We start from the raw sequence: 21,390 nt of genomic DNA on the forward strand, positions 1-21,390 counted from the left end.
AAATCATGCAAAGTTCGCAGGTCAGTAGTAAGTCATGCAGTGTTCAAAAGTCAGTAGTAAGTGACTCATTAGTCAGGAGTAAGTGATGCAGAATTCAGAGGTCATTACTAAGTGACACAGAGTTCAGGGGCCAATAGTAAGTGACACGGAGTTCAGAGGTCTGCAGTAAGGGCTGCAGAGTTCAAGGGCTAGTTTTAAGTGATGCAGAGTTTAGAGGTCAGTAGCAAGTGACGCAAGTTTACAGGTTAAGTAGTAAGTTACACAGGGTTCAGAGGGCAGTAGCGTCACAGAGGTCAATAGAAAGTGACACAAAGTTTAGAGGTCATTGGTAAGTGATACAGAATGCAGAGGTCAGTAGTATGTGATGCAGGGGTCAGTAGTAAGTGATGCAGAGTTTAGAGGTTAGTAGTAAGTGATGCAGGGGTCAGCAGTAAGTTATGCAGAATTCAGTGGTCAATACTAAGTGATGAGTTCAGGGGGCAGTAGTAAGTGACGCAGAGTGCAGAGATTAGTAGTAAGTGATGCATATTTCAATAGTGAGTGACGCAGAGGTTGGGGACAGTAGTAAATGACATGGAGTTCAGAGGTCAGTAGTAAGTGATGCAGAGTTCAGAGGACAGTAGCGGCACAGAGGTCATTAGTAAGGGTCGTAGAGTTCAGAAGGCAGTAGTGGTGCAGAGGTCTGTGTAAGTAATGCAGAATGCATAGGTCAGTAGTAAATGATGCAGAATATAGAGATCAGTAGTGTTGCAATGGTCAATAGTAAATGACACGGAGTACAGATGTCAGTAGCGATGCAGTGGTCAGGGGTCAGTAGTAAGTCATGCAGAGGATAGAGGTAAGTTGTAAGCCACCTACTACTGAACCCAGAACAGATGCCCCAAATTCTAATGTTGGGCCCTTGTCCTTCAGTGTTCCTCAGATACTATGCTAAATATTCCCTGTTCAGCAGTGTCTTATTCTATATTATGGAAGTCAACTCAGACTCTATTTAATCACACCTCTTAGTCACACCATTATTCAGTGCAATTAGAAAAACACCCAATTTTTGCTATGGCACACTGTGTGCACTACATTTTTCTGTTTATGGGCCTAGTGGGGTGAGTGCGATTTATAGTCTTTCACACGGGCCCACTGCTAACATCACATCCAAGATGGAGTTAACAGCAGTCCCTGGGCTTTTGTATGTCTATGCAAGGGAAGCTTTTGCAGGTAAAAAATAATATGTGTAAAATATGTTAACTGCTTATGGGAAGATTGTTGTTGAAATGAACGCCTAGTGACAAGGTCTCTATAAAGGTTTGGGTTCACGCTTACACTGTATTGCTAAAAGTATTGGGACGCCTCCTTATACATGCATATGAACTTTAATAGTATCCCAGTCGTAGCCTGTAGGGTTTATTATTGAGTTGGCCCAACCTTTGCAGCTATAACAGCTTCAACTCTTCTAGGATGGCTGTCCACAATGTTTAGGAGTGTGTCTATAGGAATGTTTAACCATTCTTCTAGAAGTGCATTTGTGAGGTCAGGCACTGATGTTGGATGAGAAGTCCTGGCTCACAGCCTCCCCTCTAATTCATCCTAAAGGTGTTCTATTGGGTGGAGGTCTGGACTCTGTACAGGACTGTCAAGTTCCTCCACTCGAAACTCACTCATCCATGTCTTTATGGACCTTGCTTTGTGCACTGGTGTGCAGTCACTTTGGGAGGATAAAATTGTTCAAAATGGCTTGATATGCTGATGCCTTAAGCATTCCCTTCTCTGGAACTAAGGGGCCTAGCCCCTTACACCATAATTCCCCCTCCACCAAATGATTTGGCCCAGTGTACAAAGCAAGGTCCATAAAGACATGGATGATCAAGTTTTGGGTGGCTTGACCTCAACCCAATAGAACACCTTTGAGATGATATAGAGCAGAGACTGTGAGCCAAGCCTTCTTGTCCAACATCAGTGCCTGACCTGACAAATGCGATTCTGGTTGAATGGTCAAACATTCCCATAGACACACTCTTAAAATATGTGGACAGCCTTCCCAGAAGAGTTAAAGCTGTTATAGTTGCAAAGGGTGGGCCATCTAAATATTGAACCCTACTGACTAAGACTTGGATGCCATTAAAGTTTATGTGCGTTCACAAATGCGCTTCTGGAAGAATGGTCAACCATTCCCATAGACATACTCCTAAACCTTGTGGACAACCTTTCCAGAAGAGTTGAAGCTGTTCTAGACTGGGATGCCAATAAAGTTCATGTGCGTGTTAAGGCAGGTGTCCCAATACTTTTGGCAATATAGTGTATTTAGTCAAATCTGACAGCTGCAATCCAATGCACTTGAATTGAGTGACCGATGTGCTCAATGTGTGAAGCTCTCATGGTATACAATTCCATGCAAAGGACATTGAACCATCTGTATACCCTAAGGGCCCTTTCACACGGCCGCTCCGTGTGTCCGCAAATCATCCTATTTTTTTGCGGATGATTTGCGGACATAATGTAAGTGAATGGCACTGCGGATGTCAGCGGAATACCATCCGCTGACATCCGATTTTCCTCCTTTCAGTTCTGTTCCGTTTTTTGGAACGGAACAGAACCCTATTTTTTCATCCGTGTAAAAAACGGAAAGGAAGGAAAATCGGATGTCAGCGGTGTCATCCGCTGACATCCGCAATGCCATATACTTACATTATGTCTGCATATCATCCGCAAACGGATGGGATGATATGCGGGCACACGGAGCGGATGACAGAAATGTCATCCGCTCCGTGAAAAAAAAAAAGTCCCGCAGTGGACTTAAGCAGCGGAGCGGCCATGTGAAAGAAGCCTTAGGCTTCATGTACATGGGACATTGTTAAAAGTCCCTTTGAATGCTGGAATTTTTAGTACGTTTAAAACGTCCGTTAGGTCGCGTTTGCACCCGCGTTTAGCGGGCGTTTGCGTTTAGAACCGTTCCTAGAGGTCAAAAAAATCATTCCCCTTTAAAATGGAAAAACGCGAGCGCTAAATGCGGGTCATCGTGTTTGGTCGCGTTTTTGCGTTTGAAACGCCGGGAAACACACGTTCGAAGGCAAATTATTGCTTTCCAAAAAACGGCCCTGAACTCAACTGCCTGCAAATGACTGTAAACGACCCTGTGTACATGGACAGATCAGATAAAATGTAGATGGGTTCAGGGGCTTCTTAAAAAAAAGCCCAACTGCTCCTAAACGGCCGTTTACAACGTCCGTGTACATGGAGCCTTAGGGATTACAATTGCTAGAACACAGCCAGAGAATAGTCATTTACAATAATAATTTGATTGCCTATTATTTGCACATTTGTTAAAATGTTGTGTGCAATCTAACAAAAAAATATACACTTTATTGAAAATACAACTGTTTTCCTGAGCCAAAAAATAATTACATTTTTAATGCTACCTTTCAGTTTTCCATAGCAGTGACATAAATTGCATAATGTTCACGCAAGCATTTGAAATAAATGTGACAAGTTTATAAGTCTTAGCTTGAAGCCAATGTCCCCCTTTTATACTGCCCATTCCACGCTACACTCCCTTCCTGTGTGTTTTCCTACTTCCCCAATTGCTCTGCCACTCAGGAAGCTGTTTCCATTGCGTCCGTATCCTAACTGACTTTCCGTTCACACCGCAGGTCTGGCGAGGCTACATTCAGAGGAAGAGAACCAAGCAGCAAAGAGAAGAGGAAATGATCTTCCTGGGCATGGTAGGTTGTCCAGAGGACAGAATTTTCCAAGGCAACAGTATAATGTTTAGAGCACAACCTTGGATACTTAAGAAACAGGTGCCATTCCAAGTCCATTCTCTTTCTAGTTACATTTCGACTGAGAACCTTGGAAAGAATAAGTGCATGTAGGGACTCTTGTTTGCCTGTATATTCAATGCTATCTCATGCAGGCAGGCACAGAGCTTGTATATCAAGCTTTTATAATGCCAGGTAATGCAGTTTTGCCATGCTTTAAGGAAAGGTGATTGATAAGTGTTCACAATTTCTGCAGTTCAAACCTTAACAAAAATGCTAGAATAGCTATTTGACAAACCTCAGAAAGAGTCCTTTAACTAAGCAGGTGGTCAACATTAAAAATGAAAAGATACAGAGTTTGACTATGTGAAGAAAGGCTTCACATTGAATGGTGAGCTTGGCAACCACTGCAAGGGGCATAGCACATGGTGTTTGGAGAATGGGCAAACTTTGGTTCGTCATACTTTTTGATTGTATTTCCTACAACTACTGCTGGAAGGCTTCACAAGAACAGTCATTGCGTTCTTCCTTTAACATTGAAAGAGAGGACACTTGAGCCACTTTTATTACCACTGTGCAAAGGCATACTTTTCATACAGTGTCCATATGTAATGACACAAAAATAAAGCCCATCTCCAGGCAAAACCTTTTTCACTTTTTTTCGTTTTTAGTTTTGGGTCGAGCAAGAAAGATTTAGAACCAGTGTTCATTTTGACGTCAAATTTCGATTTAGTTGTAGTCATAGTCATTTGACTAAAATGCCATTGTAGTTTTAGTCATATTTTAGTCATCTGAATAGTGTTAATTAGTTGATGAAATTAACACTGGTTAGAACATCTGTCAGGTTCTCTTTCCTCATTTATTGCCCCCCATTTTATATTTTATGACACTTTGGCTCTGTTCACACCTGAGCATATTTCAGCTCGTAAAACGCTCATCTCTGAAGTCTCAAAACGCTCAACAAGAAAAATCCCATTCCTTTCAATGGCCCCTGTTCACATCTGAGTGTTTTGTTGCCTGATGCAAAATGCCTGAAGTTCAAAAAAGTACCAGAGCTTCTTTTTTGACAGATTACAAGCGCTTTTGTTAGATGTCAATGACTGCCTCCAAACACCTGCAAAAAACGCCTGAAAAAAAAGCCAGAAAAAAATGCCCAAAAAAAGCCCCAAAAATGCCTGAAAAAAGCCCAAAAAACGCCTGAAAATGATATGCTAAGGTGTGAATAGATCCTTTAGCTGGTCAGGAAGTGAGAGGAAGCCTACCTAATGGGGACACAGGCAGCAAATAAAGCGATAATAAAGGCTTGTTTTAAAAAAAAGAAAAATTAACATGTCATACTTACCTCCTCTGTGCAGTTGGTTTTGCATAGAGCAGCCCAGATCCTCCTCTTCTCAGGTCCCACACCAGCTCTCCTGGCTCCTCCCTCCTGCCAGGGTGCCCCCACAGCAAGCAGCTTGCTGTGGGGGCACCCAAGCAGGCGCGCTGCTGAGCCACTCCCGCTAACTCCTAATTGGCTTACTGGCTGTGATTGACAGCAGCGAGAGCCAATGGGGGGCTGCTGCACACAAGCTTTTTTACGTTCATGCATAAAATGCATGAAGGTAAAAAACCTTGTGCTTTTACAATCCCTTTAAATTCTGAACTGCATGGGTGCTCAACCTGTGGCCCATCAGCTGTTGTGGAAGTACAAGTCCCATCATGCCTTTGTAAGTCATGCTTTTAACTGTCAGCCTTGCAATGCCTCACAGGACTTGTAGTTCCACAACAGCTGGAGGACCACAGATTGAGTACCTGTCCTTCCTCACTTTCAGTGCCGTTTATTAACCATCTAAATTAAAGGAAGTAAGGACAAATCTCCAAGCAGACACGGATAGCCGGACAGCTACCCTTCACAACTTTATCCAAAACAAAAACTTGGCTGGTGTTGGGATTTAAATTGATTCAGTCATGGGAGAGTTTAGGGGCTGTCATTGCTGGCCTCCTTTTAAATATGCTGACTGAGTTAAAATTTTTGTAAACACTAACGATGAACTTTTCTTATTTGCTCCCCTTATAACATTTTGTTATATTCGATTGGTGCAAAAAATTCAGAGCAGTGGTTTTCCTGTTTTATCGCAAGGGTGTAATTAGCCCTCCAATTTCTTATATTGGGACTACAGAATAATAAGCCTCGATGTGTGTAATCATATCAGATTGTCAGTGGCTTTGGAGTGGTTGTAAATCTCTGACAGGAAATCTGAACAAAGCATATCCATCTATAGTGTGTACTTGTCTTAATCCACAGCAATAAGTGTGATTTATGTCTGCTGTCTCTTCTCTCTGCTATTTGCATGAATAATTTCTGACAGGTTTTCCTGAGACCAAGAGGTAAAAAAGTGACAAAGGAGTTTGCTCCAGCACACAGTCTGTGATTGACAGCCTCAGCTCTGTTCCGGTGTCCGATGTGAGGGGGAAGGGCCCTCTAAATCAGCTCTCAGAGCTCTCCTGGCCACGACCTTTAGAGTGTAACTTCAGCTCCCTGCTTTCTGAAAGCTTAGACAATCTGTATAAATGATGCACTTTGAACAGATGTAGAGGAGAGAGGGCTACAGATAAACAGGTACAACTTATATAGGTGGATTTGTTTAATCTTTGTGTAACACCTGAGGCCATTCACTTCACTGGGTATATGTAAGGATTTACAACCACATTAAAGCAATTTTGCTTTAAATAATAAAATGAATTTAAAAAATTTAAGAAATCACAACCAGTAAAGGAATATTTTTATACTCACCTGTCCTGCAATCTATTCCTCCATTTTTTGCTATGAAGAGCTATGGACACCTGAATACTCTTTAAAGTCAACACTTCCTGAAGTGTTGGGTGGTACACCCCCTGCTGCATGCTATGGTTTCTTCCATTGAGCCCCTATTTATTGCTGGTTTCTGTAGCCACATAGGGTCTGGCAGGAGGACCCACAAAGTAAATCAGGGGGTCCATTATTCAACACACCCTTAAGCATAATAAAAAAAAACCTTCTCTGCTTGTGTGTGGTGCTCAAAGACAATAGACTCTCTCTGGTAATACTTCACTTCAAATCTCAAATGGCCACCATGCTTTTGCTGCCCTCCTAGGACTAGGGTAGTCCCACACGAAACACTTTAAAGACAAAAGAAAGGGTCTGCCAGCCTAGGGCATTACCTTTCATTTCACATAGGCCGGGCATGCACAGTGACATTTTTTTTCCTGCAGCCACAGGTTGCAGAAAAGAAATTTGCATGATTTCCCCATCAACACAGACAGTGTTGGCAGGGGAATTAGCAATTGTCTACCCCCGTCAGGGGGCAGGGGAGGGCGGGGGAAGCCGCCCCTGCCAGGAGAAGACAGCTATTATTGTTAGTGGCTAAATGCAGCCGCTAGCTATAATTATAAGAGAATCGGGCAGGCTGGTTGTGTCCAAGTTGATCAATCAACTTGGTACAATCAGCCTGCCCATTAACGGATCAAATCTCTTTTGGTTCCTGCTGAACCGGCCGAGATTTGAATCGTGTATGGCTGGTCATACCCATGTAAAAGAGGCTCATAAATGCAATCCAGAAATAGGTATGTCAGGGCCACTGTACCAACTTCTTATCGCGGGAAATAGCCACGTTGGTTTACATAGGGTAGCGCGTTTCAAGGGGAAGGGCTATAAAGAAGAGGGGATTCCCCTTGAAACTCATTAACCTTTTTAGATGTACGTGGCTTCTTCCCATGATTGGTTGTTGGTGCAGTGGCCTTAGCATACCTGTTTCTGGATTGCATTGATGATCTTGTTTTTATATTGATTTGTGAGTATAATATTTGTTTTCATTTATCAATAAATGGTGTATAAAGGTAATATCCTAGGCTGGTGCGACCATACTTTTGTCTTTACACCCTACGGCCCCTTTCACACATAGGCTCCTTTCACACGGTCCGCATTCCGTTGCGGACCGTTCTCTGCTCAGCGAGGATCGATCCGCCGATCTCTGTTGAGCAGGCGGATGACAGCTCCACAGTGCGGAGAGGGAGGTGTCAGAGACCCGCTGCTCTCTATGGGGAATTGGATGAGAGCGGACCGCCTGTCTTCTCTCATCCGATCCTATCCCCTGGACAGATGGAAAATAGGGTTTCCATTTGTCCAGATTTCACGGACAGGGTCAGATGCGGATGGCAGCGGGTGTCAGCGAACATGTCTCCGCTGACATCAGCTGCCCCATAGGGATGCAAAAACTGACAGGCGGATCTGATCGGATCATTTGTGTGAAAGGACCCATACTTCATTTCATCAGTTCAGTCATGTTTTTGTCATCAGTTTTTTTCAGTCAACATCAGTTTTTCATTCTGTGTCATCAGTTTTTTTATCTGTTTTCATCCTTTCTTTGTCATCAGTTTTTCATCCTTTGTCATCAGTTTTTCATCCTCTGTCATCAGTTTTTCATCCTTTGACATCAATTTTTCATCCGTTGTCATCCATTTTTATCCGTTTTTGCCCGATTGTCATCCGTTTTCAACCGTTTTTCATACGTTGTCATCCGTTTTCATCTGTTTTTCATCCGTTGTCATCCATTTTCATCTGTTTTTCATCCGATCCATTTTTTTTTAACGGATGAAATATAGGGCTTTCATCCATTAAAAAAAACTGATGTTTTTAGAATTGGATGAAAACGAATGTAAATGAATGATCATCCATTTACATTTGTTTTTCCAAACGAATGCATTGATGTCTATTTTTCATCCATCAACAGATGGATGAAAAACGGCCGAACAGTCCGTATGTGTGAAAGAGGCCTTAGGGTCTTTCCAGCGGACTTCGTTTTGCTCAGCAGGGATCGATCCGCCGATCCCCGCTGAGCAGGGGGGTGGCAGGTCCGTCTCTGCTCAGTGTGCCGAGACAGACCTGTCAGATCCTCTATAGGAGATCGGATGAAAATGGACAGGCGCTCCATTCCTCCAGACGGATGGAAAAGAGGGTTTCCATCCGCCCGGATTTCCAGATTGAATAGCAGCGGGTGTCAGCGGACATGTCACCGCTGACATCCGATGCTCCATAGAGGTGCATGGAGCATCTGATCAGGTCCGCCTGAAGCGGACCTGATCAGAAAGCCGGCGTGAAAGGACCCGTCAGCGTACTACATGTGAAGGGGTCATCGCATCTACAGAAGGAAGATAAGAGGAAAAGAAGATAAGCCCAATAAGCTTTACCCAACCGTATCATGGCCAGGTGGCATTAAAGGTGTTATTAATCGCCTAGTGAATCTTAGAAATCCTAAAAACGTCAAATACCATCCAGGTGGCCCAGGCAAAAGTGTGTCCATCTAATTGATCATATCCTGCGTTTTTTTTTTTTAACTTGGTGATGGAAGGAGAGGCTTCCAGACACAAAATAGGCCATTTCGTTACCCAATCCATTTGGACATCAATCACAAAATGATAATAGCATTACATTGTATTAATAGGTGCTGCAAACGGGGGTTAAACAAATTGGTAGGAGACGTTACGGTAGGCTGCGGAGGTGACTGTAATGATCTGGTCTTGGCATATACACTCTTTAGTAATAGTTTTTTTTTTTTCTGTATCTTTGAGCTTCTCAATATCATTTTTCACTGTCTGATATGTGTGACATAAACCGAAAAGAAAAAATGATGAGCATATGCTGAAAACTAATGTCTTGCACTTAATGCAGCATCTCAGGATGTAATAGAAAGGCACTCACTGTGTGGCATTAATATAGCGTGATACATAGTCTTTACAGTGTAAAATGACAGAGTCTCAGCACTATGGTGGATAATGGCTTTGTACACACGCAGGGAGCTTCTTTGCAGTTGTGCTGCCTTTGTGAATATATTCTATTTATATCGGCACAATCTGCCTGACAAATTAGCTGTTATGGACACTTTGCATAAATATTTATGCCTGTGTTTGCGTGGGGGCAGAACAGTTTGATTTACAGGGTAATGCTATGTTTAATGACCCACTTTCCCCTCACTGCAGCGCCAAAGCCACATATCAAAAATCCGGCACGTTTAAAGATAGCATGCAGAGCCGACACTGCTGGGCCCTATTTAACTCTTCATTCACTACGGTATTTTATGCTACTGTGTAACATGTTGTAGCCTAAGTTAAATTTGCCAAATTAAAGTGCGTGTAAATTCGTTCTGTGCTAATGGTGCAGTGCTTGTCATTTGTTTTTTATTGATTTAAATTGGAAAATACCACACGTAGCAACTAGATGGAGCTAAGTATCATAAGAATAAACCAACTAGTGGCCAAATATAAGTTTTTTTAAATCAATGAAAAACATTTGATCAGAAAAGGAAATAGCCTAATAATAATATTTTTTTTTTTTTGCCCTATTCGCACAAAATGAATGTAAGAGCCGGTTCACACTACTCTGACTTGTCAAACGACAAGTAGCGCTCCATGCTGTGCAATGGAACCGTTCTAATTAGAGCAACTCAAGTCGCTCCGACTTAGAAAAAGGTTCCTGCACTACTTTTGGGTGAAGTCAGAGCGACTTGCATTGACTTCTATTATGAGAAGTCATTTGCAAGCCGCGATGAAGTCGTGCTGCACTGGCGACTTCAAAGTCGCCAAAACTTGGGGCGAATTTGAGTCGTGGTAGTGTGAACCGGCTCTAAATGCACTTTCTCTGGGCAAATTGCTATACAAGTTTTTATAAATATTTGTTAAAGTAGAAGTTCTGGCAAAACCTAACTAATGCTAAACCTGCTCTTTGACACATTCTAACCCTAATCTATCTAACCCGGTAAAGCGAAAATCGCTGTACTTACCTATTTTGCAGCCGATCTGGCCTCCAGCATCAGCGGGTGCAGGAGGCGGGTGCAGGAGAGGCAGCCGACAAAAGAAGCCCCATAGTAACTCTATGGGTGACGTCACTTCCCAGGCATTTCACAGCCGTTGTCAGTCCTCTCCTGCACAGACCTTTTGCTGCTGGATACCAGACCGGATCGGCTGCAGAATAGGTAAGTACATTGATTTTTGCTTTACAAGGTTAGATTACATCATGGCCACAGCACAGAGCTCTGTAGGGACAGCATGGGTATGCCATTCCTTCAGAGCGCATGCGCCGGTGACGTCACCGGCTGCAAACTAGGAGATATTCATTTAACCTACAGGTAAGTTTTATTATAAGCTTACTTGTAAATAAGAATCTAAATTCAGGGTTTGCTACCACTTTAAAGAAGCTGCTAGCAGGCTTCAGCACAACTTGAAACTTGTTGAAAGCCTACCAGAGCCAGCTAGCAACTTGTTTAAAGTGACAATCCGCACTCCCATTAGGATCTGTGTACATTCCCAAACAGAAACGGAAGGACACTTTTAAGCAGGGGTCTTCAAACTACAACCCATGGGCCAGATACGGCCTGCCAAGGTCATCTACCTGGCCCGCCCGTTAGGGCCGGCACTACCATGGGTCCCATTCCCGCAAGCCACAGTCCCCGCAAGTCTCCTCTGCCGCTGTCATCAGTGAACTGCGGAGAGCAGGAGGCAGCATAGCTCAGGATGGAGGGCAGGAGGAGGAGCTGCCCAAATTAACTTATGAAGTTAAACCGCAGATGATTGGTTGCTATGACACAGGGAGGTCCTAAGCAACCAATCACAAGCTTGCTAATATGGAAAATCACTCTGCTGGCTCCCGCTCCTGGCCTCTGTCCAGAACTGTGCTGCCTTCTGCTCTCAGCTGTGAGGTAGAACACTGCTATAGGAGGGAAATTGGGGGGGGGGGGGCAGAGATCACTGCTATAGGGGAAAGGGGGGCAGAGGACTCCACTGTGTGTGTGTGTGGGGGGGGGGAAAGAAGAGGTGATGTGAAGGGGGCAGAGAATACTGTTATGGGCAGGGCCACCCCCACAATAGTGTCCTCCACCACCCTTAACATTACCCCCCATCCCCCCAACCCCTGCATTCTGAGCCTAACACACTCTCGATCCCTGCATTCTGAGCCTAACGTACTCCGTATCCCTGCATTCTGAGCCTAACGCACTCCTGATCCCTGCGTTTTGAGCCTAACGCACTAATGATACCTGCTTTCTGAGCCTAATGCACGCCTGATCCTTGCATTCTGAGCCTACCACAATCCTGATCCATGCATTCTTAGGCTTACGCACTCCTGATCCCTGCATTCTGAGTCTAACACACTCCTGATCCCTGCATTCTTAGGCTAACGCACTCCTGATCCATGAATTATGAGCCAAACGCACTCTTGATCCTGCATTCCGAGTCTAACACACTCCTGATCCCTAAATTCTTAGGCAAATGCACTCCTGCATTTTGAGCCTAACACACTCCTGAACCCTGCATTCTGAGTGTAACGCACTCCTGAACCCTGCATTCTGAGTGTAACACACTCCTGAACCCTGCATTCTGAGTGTAACGCACTCCTGAACCCTGCATTCTGAGTGCAACGCACTCCTGAACCATGCATTCTGAGCACAATGCCCTCCTGAACCCTGCATTCTGAGCACAATGCCCTCCTGAACCCTGCATTCTGAGTGCAATGGACTTATGAACCCTGCATTCTGAGCACATTGCACTACTGAAAGTGTGAAGGAATTAGTTCATATTTTTTTCAAACTATAGTCCGGCCCCCCAACAGTCTGAGGGACAGTAAATTGGTGCCCTGTTTAACGATTTGAGGACCCCTGCTTTAAAGGCTTTGAGAAAGCTATTTGAAGCTTGCCGAAAGCTAGCTGAAAGTTTCATAAAAGCTTGCTGTTCACGCTACTCTTTTACAAGCTGAAGCCCTTGTGAAACAGGGCTAAAGGCAACTGTACTCAGCTCAAAATTTCTGTTGGTTCATGCTATCGGCACCACCTGGCTGGACAAAAGTCAATTGTATAATCAACTTTTGTAGGAGTCATGTGGACAGGCTGAAGAGTGCCCCCATCTGATCAGATGCAGGCACTGTTTGAGTTCTCTGGTAGCCCCTGGAGCTAGCTGACAGAATACAATACCTAGCAGGAAAGATTGAAGTGGAAGGAGGAATCCTTTCGATTTCTTTTGTTCAGCCTGTAAGAGGAATGAAAGAAATGTTTGTGTATATCATCATGTTAAGTCTGTATAATTTGCTGGCTATTACCGAGTCACCAGCCAATTGAAAAAAAAATATTTTATTTAATAATGTTTAAAAAGTTTTTAAGGCCAATATAAGGCCAATATAAAATTACCTTGCTGCTCTTAGCCTTCCACTTACAGACACTAAGCAATCCTTCCTTCCTCACAGCTCAATTATAAGCAGCAAAAGGACACTTGGCTTGCTGTAAAGTATATACAAAGCCAAGACCTTTTTAAGTTTTGATTGGGTAAGAGTTAGAATCTCTATAAGCATTTTTTTGCAGTGTATTTTTACGCCTAATATACAGCCGTATGCAAGAGCCCAAAAACTGACCTGTTTTTTAGTTAGGGCCTCTTCACACTGGGCAGATCCATTTGACGGAATCCACTTGCTCAGCAGGGATTGATCCGCTGATCCCCGCAGAGCAGGTGGATGACAGGTCTGTCTCTACTCACTGAGCTGGGACCTGTCAGAGTCCCGCTCTCCTCTATGGGGAGATCGGATGAAAACAGACCGCCTGTCTGTTTTCATCTGATCCTCCAGACAGATGGAAAATAGGGTCACCATCCGTATGGATTTAACGGACAGGATTGGATCAGATAGCGGCGGGTGTCAGCGGATATGTCATATCCGCTGCTCCATAGGGGTGAATGGAGTGTCCGATCAGGTCCGCCTGAAAAACTGACAGGGGGACATGGTCGGAAAGCCCTTGTGAAAGGGGCCTAAAGTAGAACTATAGGCAAAACTTTTTTTTTCATCTTGGATAGAGCAAGGCAGGGCTATAACCCGTTTTTTTTTTCCGCCATATTAGTCCCATTGCAGAGATTTCCCTTCACTTCCTGTCCCATAGGCAAACTGGAAGTAAGAGGAAATCCCTACAAAATTAGGGAATCCTTTAGGCCCCCCCAGGTTTGTGCTGTAGTCCACCACCGCCCAGCTATAGCCATACCCACATATAAAGAATGTTTGTGGGGAGGAGCTGAGATTATGCTATTAGGAAAGAAATAAATTATTTTAAAGCAAATAATGATCAATAACAATGTTTTTACAACAAACACTACAAGGTATTTCAAAATGTTTTTTTGGAGCCTTATTGTATTTTTAAAGCTTCATGAGAGTTCTTCTTACAACCTTGTGAAAGAAGAACCTTTAGAAGGCATTTTTTCAGCCAATTAGAAATTCAGTTTCAGCTTTCTGGTTGGTTGCCATAAGTTGTTGAATTTCATCGCTCTTTGGTTAGGGTTATTTAATATGCTCGAAAAAGTTAAAGTTTGCTGAAACCCATATGCATAATTCCAGAAATATGCCGCAGCTTCTTAGAACTTCCTGCCGAGGCAGAAACATATTGAAAACCGGTTAGATGATAAAAGGTATGCCTGTGGCGAAGATGTATAGCGTGGTGCAGAATTTTCTTCTGCCTAATGCACAGGAACACCTTAGCAATCTCAGCACAACTTCAGAGCTTAGGGATGTGTGTAGAGCTGCACTCCACTAACCATTTTATTGTTTGAGAAAACGGCGCAATATGAACTAAGCGTTCTGATGTGCCTGCTTATACTTGCAGAAGGAACGCACTGGCAGAAATATTTGTCCTGTTAGCAATAAACCTTTTCGTCTAATTTACTCCAAGACAAATGACTTAAGATAAAGTAGATTGGTAGCAATTGTAACGAAATTAGGACACGTGTCCTCCAGAACGTTTTGTCCTTAACACAGTGTGCTTCCTTGGAGCCTCTATAGTGTGACATAATTATTGGAACATTTATTTGTTAAAAGCAAGCCTAAGGCCGCTATGAGAAGCGTTTGTGTCGTGGTTCATACATCAGACGGATTTTCTTCTGAGGCTGTTTTGTTAAATAAAGTATCTGTAGGTAAGTCATTGAAGGTAACACATAGGGAGCATTTATCCTTATGGGGAACCAAATATCTTGGTTCCAGGGTAAGACAATTCTCTTGGAAAGCCAGATTGAAGTATTAGAAGAAACCACTAGGCCTCAGACTGAAAGCCCAACTGCAGGAAAATGAAACATCTTAACATGGAGTCAGGCTGCGCCCACACTGCAGGGGTTAACTGTTTGTATCTGTCTAGGGGACAGTAAAAACACTTTTACTTACCTGATCCTCTACTTCCCTGACAGGCAGCACTTCCCTGTGCATTCATAGTGGACTGTCCCTTGGCATCCTCATTTTTATTTTTTTTCCAATTATAATTTTTTTTTATATTTCTGGGTGAGACAGTACAACCAAAATCCAGTAAACAAAACATATCATATTCAAATATAATCCTGCATCAGTCTGTTCATTGCACAGTTAACTTCGGATGTGTTCTTCTCACCCTATCATCCCTATTTCTAAATAACACAAATCAACCCCCCCCCCAAAAAAAAAATCCTAATTTTTAATGTGGGCTATGGGCCCTTCATCAGTCTTGATGATGTCAGAGGATCTTAGACTGCAGAAGCATAAGAGAAAAGAGACTGCAGGGACCAGTCTAGCAGGGAAAAAGCATTAGGTATGTAAAACTGCTGTATAAAAAGAAAAAAAATCCTGCGCTTTATCCCGTCACCATGAAGTGAAAAAAGGCGACCTATTAATCAGTAATAGATTGAACCTGTGATGTGGTTTTGAAACCAAAACCATATAACCATATACTGTATTTAATAAAAGCTGCAACCAATATAATCTGAACACCCAAAAATCATAAATATATAAAGAATAGGTGCACTAATCATAGGACAGTATATAGAACAAATTAATTCCAAATACTCAAATAAATAAACAAAATATCCATTAAGGTTCCTAAGTAAAAGTCTTTCAGGTGGTTTATCTTTCTTTAATAGCGAAAAACATATATCTGTGTTCACAAAGGAATCCAGACAAAACGGTGCTCAAAGCAGATCCCTTCACCACATATACACATTGGTTACCAGAAATCATGGATCTCAAATTATTAAGATCACATACGCCTTAGTCACTCCCAACAGACTGAGCAGGAGAAGGGCGTTGATTCCTCTGGTTCTCATATGGAAAATCCCATAAGTTTCAATAATAAAGCAATCAACTGGCAATAGCTCCCCATATATATAGATAAAAGAGGAAAACCTCGTAGTGTAATACGTTAAAACAGCATTTATTACAACAGCATGTTACACTTACAGGAATGAAGTGTCTAAACACTTAGTATCAAACATGGCGGCGGTCAGCCTGCTCGTGTGGAATGACGTCACAAATATGGCTCCGCCTGCCGCATTTCTCCGTAACAGGCTTTAGCTGGGAAAGGAGTTCAGCTTCAAAATATATTTTAATACTGGATTAGATTATTTTTCAGATACACTATATTACCCAAAGTATTGGGATGTCTGCCTTTACAGGCACATGAACATGAATGGCATCCCAGTCTTAGTCTGTATGGTTGAAAATTGAGCTGGCCCGCCCTTAGCAGCTTTATTAGGTTGTTAGCAGTTCTTTAAACTGTGTCTGATTGTTTTTCCATTTTATGGTGCCTGCATAGTTTCAAGGCCAATGCCACTTTGTAGCATCAGTGGCGTGAAACCAGTTGCCTTTTGTAGCTATCTGTAAGAGTGGCATCATCCATCTGCTTGACTGGCTTAAAGCGGGGGTTCCACCCAAAAGTGGAACTTCCGCTCTTTTGTCCCCCCCCCCTCTGGTGCCACATTTGGCACCTTTCAGGGGGGGAACGGGTACCTGTTTTTGACAGATAACCTTCCCCACTTCCGGGATACGGCGCAGCGGCACTGTCCCTTGGAAGCTCGGCCCCCTCCTCCCTCTTCCGCTGCCGAGCCAGTAGGAATGCGTAGCACTTCGCGCATGCGCAGTAGGGGCCCGCCTTTGAAGGCTCAAGGCTTCACTGCAATGGCAATGGTGGCGGTAGCACCCAACAGTCGCTGGACTCCAGGACAGGTAAGTGTACTAACATTAAAAGTCAGCAGCTACAGTATGTGTAGCTGCTGACTTTTTATTTTTGGAGGGGGAGGCGGGACTCCGCTTTAACTATCTGTAAGGGTGGCTGACTACAATGTAAGGGGAGGGGGGGGCATCATCCCACTGACCCCCAATAAATTGGTTTTAGCAGGGGTTCATCAGGACCTGAAAATTATTTCAAGGGTTCCTCAAGGGTAAAATGGCTGAAAAATGCTGATTTAGTGTAATACTAAGTCTAACCTGTTGACTTAAGAAGGAGGGGGTGGCAATAGATATTTGGTTTAGGGTGCAGTGCGTGTATCAGTCCCCAGTGTATATAATCATTTACTCTTTTAACAAATCCTTTATTAGTCAATTATTATTCACTTAAAGTGATGATCACATTGTAAAACAACCCATTCAATTTAAAATTAATGAAAGGCAAACATTTGTGTATAGATGTAAAAAAAAACATTAAAAATACCTGTTTTTCCCTTTTTTATAAGTGATCACATTCCCTCTGTTCTGCATAAGAGTTGGGGGGAGGAGAAGCAACTGAGCTTCCCAGCAAAAGGCTGTGGAGGGGGGGGGGATAAGGACAAGTCATTAGAGGAGAGCAGGCTGTGTTCCCAGCGCAGCTAGAGAACTCACCACTGTGTGTTCTGCTTACTGTGGTCAGCTTTTAATAGGAAAGCAGAGGGACTGGCAGGAACACCGGGGATTTCACACAAAGGAGGCAATACAAAGAGAACAAGAGACTTTTTCATAAAAATTAGGTATATGAGATGTTAGGTTTGCAAACTCTTTATACCCCAAAATGGGAGTGGATGCATGGGCCAGGAGGACTGAATATCTATCTATCTATCTATCTATCTATCTATCTATCTATCTATCTATCTATCTATCTATCTATCTATCTATCTGTCTGTCTGTCTGTCTGTCTGTCTGTCTGTCTGTCTGTCTGTCTGTCTGTCTGTCTGTCTGTCTGTCTGTCCGTCCGTCCGTCCGTCCGTCCGTCCGTCCGTCCGTCCGTCCGTCCGTCCGTCTGTCTATCGAAGAAGCCTGATCTGTTGGGATTGAAGATCACTGTATGGATTTCTGATTGGTGAATAATAATTTAAATGATTACAGGGAGAGGGTGTTAAAAGCATTAAAATAAGTGCTCGCAATCCAAACACCTTTAGTGTTAATTGTTATATTCAGATCTTCAGCAAACAGCACAATCAATTTTCATAGACTTCCCAAGTATTTTGTTCTGTGCTGGTTGTATAGCTCAGATACCTGCTGTTTTCATCACATCCTTTCTTTGTATGGCTATGTTTGCATATGCACCATGCCAGGAATATGCTGATGATGAAGTGAATGAAACTGTATGCTGTAATGGGAGCCAGAAACAGCCTTGCCGTACGGGAGAACATATACTATCCAAATGGCCAACAAATTAATAACCTTAGCCTGTATTCGTTTGTTCTTTGAAGTGCGGTCTGATTGTAATGTGTATTTTGGAGCAGGAGAGAGCGCTGGCCTATGACATCGTTTTTACAAAGCTTGTTGTGCTGCTTTTTGGCCGAAGAAGTCAGGTCCATATTCTTCCTTTGCTTGTGCCAGTCCCAGACACTGCTCTGTTATGACACAGCCCTGAAGGTTTTAATGATGGCTCATCTCTGCTGAAGTTACTATATTAATGAAGTCTCTGCGGGTGCATTAATCGCTTGGCTTTCAGAGCTAATGGGCTCCCTCTCGCCCCGACATTCCCCCTCACCCCACTCGCTGCTTGTGCTGATATGTCCTTCCATAACTGCCTTCTCCTGTTTAATGTTCTCTGCCGGCGCCCAGCGCGCACATTGAGCAGCTGTTCTGGGTCATTAGCCCGAGGATGCAAGAACTGAAGTGGGCCTGCACTTTGGAGAATGTCCATTAACAAGCACCCAGCATCAGCACAACCCCCCCCCCCCCCAATCACTCCAGCTATCACACACACCAGTGGGGAGGTATGATGTATGGCAAGGCACTTCCATATACGTTTATTTAATGCACCAGGCCAATTCCTTTCAGTGCACAAATATTTTTCTTTACAAATTGCCTTCCTGGTCACTTTATCATCCTCATAAGAAAAACTCTCTCTAGGGTCCTCCTCTGTTTGTCTGTTCCAATGTACAGTCCTAAAGATTGCGTCATTTTATTTTTCGCTAGCTGCCGGTCCACATATATCAAGACGTTCCCACACCTGTAGAATCTAATCTAATGTAAGGTGACGGGGACTGAAACATTTGTTTAGCATTGCGTAGATCGCAGAACATTGATCTATAGTAGGGGTCAGAGGAAATAGACAAATGTTCAGTTACAGTGTGGCATAGAGGTCACTGCATGATCAATTGAATAGACTTTCTCCAGGCTGAACATATTACAGAGTAGAAATTCTTACAGTCCAGAATAATCTTTCTCGCACCATGATTGGTTGATGACATAGTAGATCCAATAATAATGACATTTTTTCATTCAGCATCATGGAACTGAATGCTAACAAGTTAGTAATTATGGAAATTTTTATTCTAGTGGGATTTTGGTAAACTAGATGAGATAATGAACATAGATTATTAAAAATACATTAGATTTTTCTATATAAGGTCACAGTATGAGAGGTAAAGACATGCGGAAAAGAGTTATTATTGACAACACTGTACCTAAAAGTTAATTATTAATGGTGTTCTGGAAATTTTTTAGATAGGCAACTCCTATCCTCATATTGATTAGTGGTTCCAAATGAATAACTACTGCAGTAGGGAACAGACACAAAAATATACTCCGCATCTTTCCAAATAACTGTTCTGTTTATTTGACGCAATTGAAGTTTTTTTATACACATGATTACGTAGGTATCACATTAATATTACAATTGTACTTTTATGGTAAAATGGGTAACATAGTCAGGCTAATTTCCAATCAGGACTTGAAAGCATGAAAACATGTAATGAAACATTATTAGTGCCGTGTGCACAATGAGCGCAGTGTGCAAAGCATAGACAAAACATACAAAATAGAATACAGTTGTATATAGAATTTGAAAACGGACACCATACTTTTAAAGTGTGTGTTATGCAGGCCATTTATAGGTCTTATTCAGAACGATTTGTCGATCGAAAATTTAGTGCGTTTTGTAACCCAATGGTGCCACCTTTGATTTCGAAATTTGACCAACCAAGCCTTTAATTTCACCTCATTTTGATACAGAAAAGAAAATTTGTGGCCAGGAATCTTTTTTTCTCTACAGGTTACAGCTCATGCTCATTTCTTTTTCGATTATATTTCTTGCAAGATTTCCCATGATTTATTGGAAATTCGTAAATTTTTAAAAAAATTTCAACATGGCTGATCACTTAAATGCAATGGCCACACCAAAATCAATCATTGCTGCGGCCCACTAATGGTTGAAAATCGATTTAAAGATTATTCAAAAGTGCGAACTTCTAACGAAAAATCCTTCGGAATTCAACACGTGTATCGCCGGCATTAAACCCTAACAATGAGTCACAATTCTGCAGGGAAAACCAATCAGCTTTCAGGTTTTATTGCTAAAGCTTAATTAAACAAGCTGAGGTAATAAGCTGACTGGTTTCTCCTATTTGCTACCTTTCAGTCTGTTAAATGTACTGTTAACCCTTTGTCAAAGTTTTTTTTTTTTTTTTGCTCACGTTAAAATGCACATTTTATTCCCTAACAATACTTAAAACTAGGGATAGACTGATATTGTTTTTTTTTTCAGGGCCGATACCGATATTCTGGTGACAACGTATCGGTATCGGCCGATATGGGCCGATATTTTGTACATTTAAAGTTTTTAAAAATAAAGACAATTTTTGACATAAATCTGGTACTGAACATGTTAATTTTTGTTTAATGCTTAATGGCTGGCTTGCTGGCACCCTGTGGTGGGTGGCTGGCTGGCACCCTGTGGGTGGGTGTATTGCTGTGATACACTCCCACGAGAATAGTCCAGACAAGGCTGTCCAAGGCGAGGGAGGCAGCCTAAGAATGCAGAATGATGTCACAAAAATATTGGCAATATCGGCCAGTTCCGGGGCCGATACCGATATATCGGGGAAAGTGCATATCGGCCCCCGATATATCGGCCTTGCTGATAATTGGTCTATCCCTACTTAAAACCCCCAAAACATATATTTTCTGAATGTAGAAACTCTGGGGAGTTTTGGTGGTTGCATGGTTTAACACAACTGTTTATCATACTCATATTTTAAGTAAAAGATACACTAAAGTTAATGTTAGTGTGCACAAACAGTGTATTACCCAATTTTTTGTAAAATATAAAAGATAAGGTTGCATCGAGTAAATAAATTCCAAACATGTCAAATCTTAAAATTGCATGTTCCCCGAAAACTAGTGGCCAAAAGAATGACAGTGCTGAAACTGGAAGTCACAAAAAACGTATTGGTTCCACCTTCATTCTACAGAGGGATGTTAAGCGAATAAATGTTCACTGATCTTCCTCTGCTCTTGATGCTGGCACCCACCATTGCCATTTTGGCACCCAGGAGAAACATGTGAGCCTGGGTTACATGGCAGAATGCTGGAGGGTCAGAGGACTCCTGTCTGTTGTAGGCTGTTTACAGGCTGGTGCTGCCACTG

The 21,390-nt window shown here is 42.6% G+C and overlaps 1 protein-coding gene across 1 annotated transcript in view; it reads left to right on the plus strand.

The window, feature by feature from the left end:
- DRC11 (dynein regulatory complex subunit 11) overlaps positions 1-21,390 on the plus strand; it is a 315,369-nt gene that overhangs the window by 96,443 nt on the left and 197,536 nt on the right. Inside the window, exon 5 of the mRNA XM_082262397.1 lies at positions 3,642-3,713. Coding sequence (XP_082118523.1) covers positions 3,642-3,713 — 72 coding nt within the window. The remainder of the gene's footprint in view (positions 1-3,641; positions 3,714-21,390) is intronic.

Source organism: Pelophylax lessonae (genome assembly GCF_965119305.1).
Source record: "Pelophylax lessonae genome assembly, chromosome: 6".
NCBI lineage: Eukaryota > Metazoa > Chordata > Amphibia > Anura > Ranidae > Pelophylax > Pelophylax lessonae.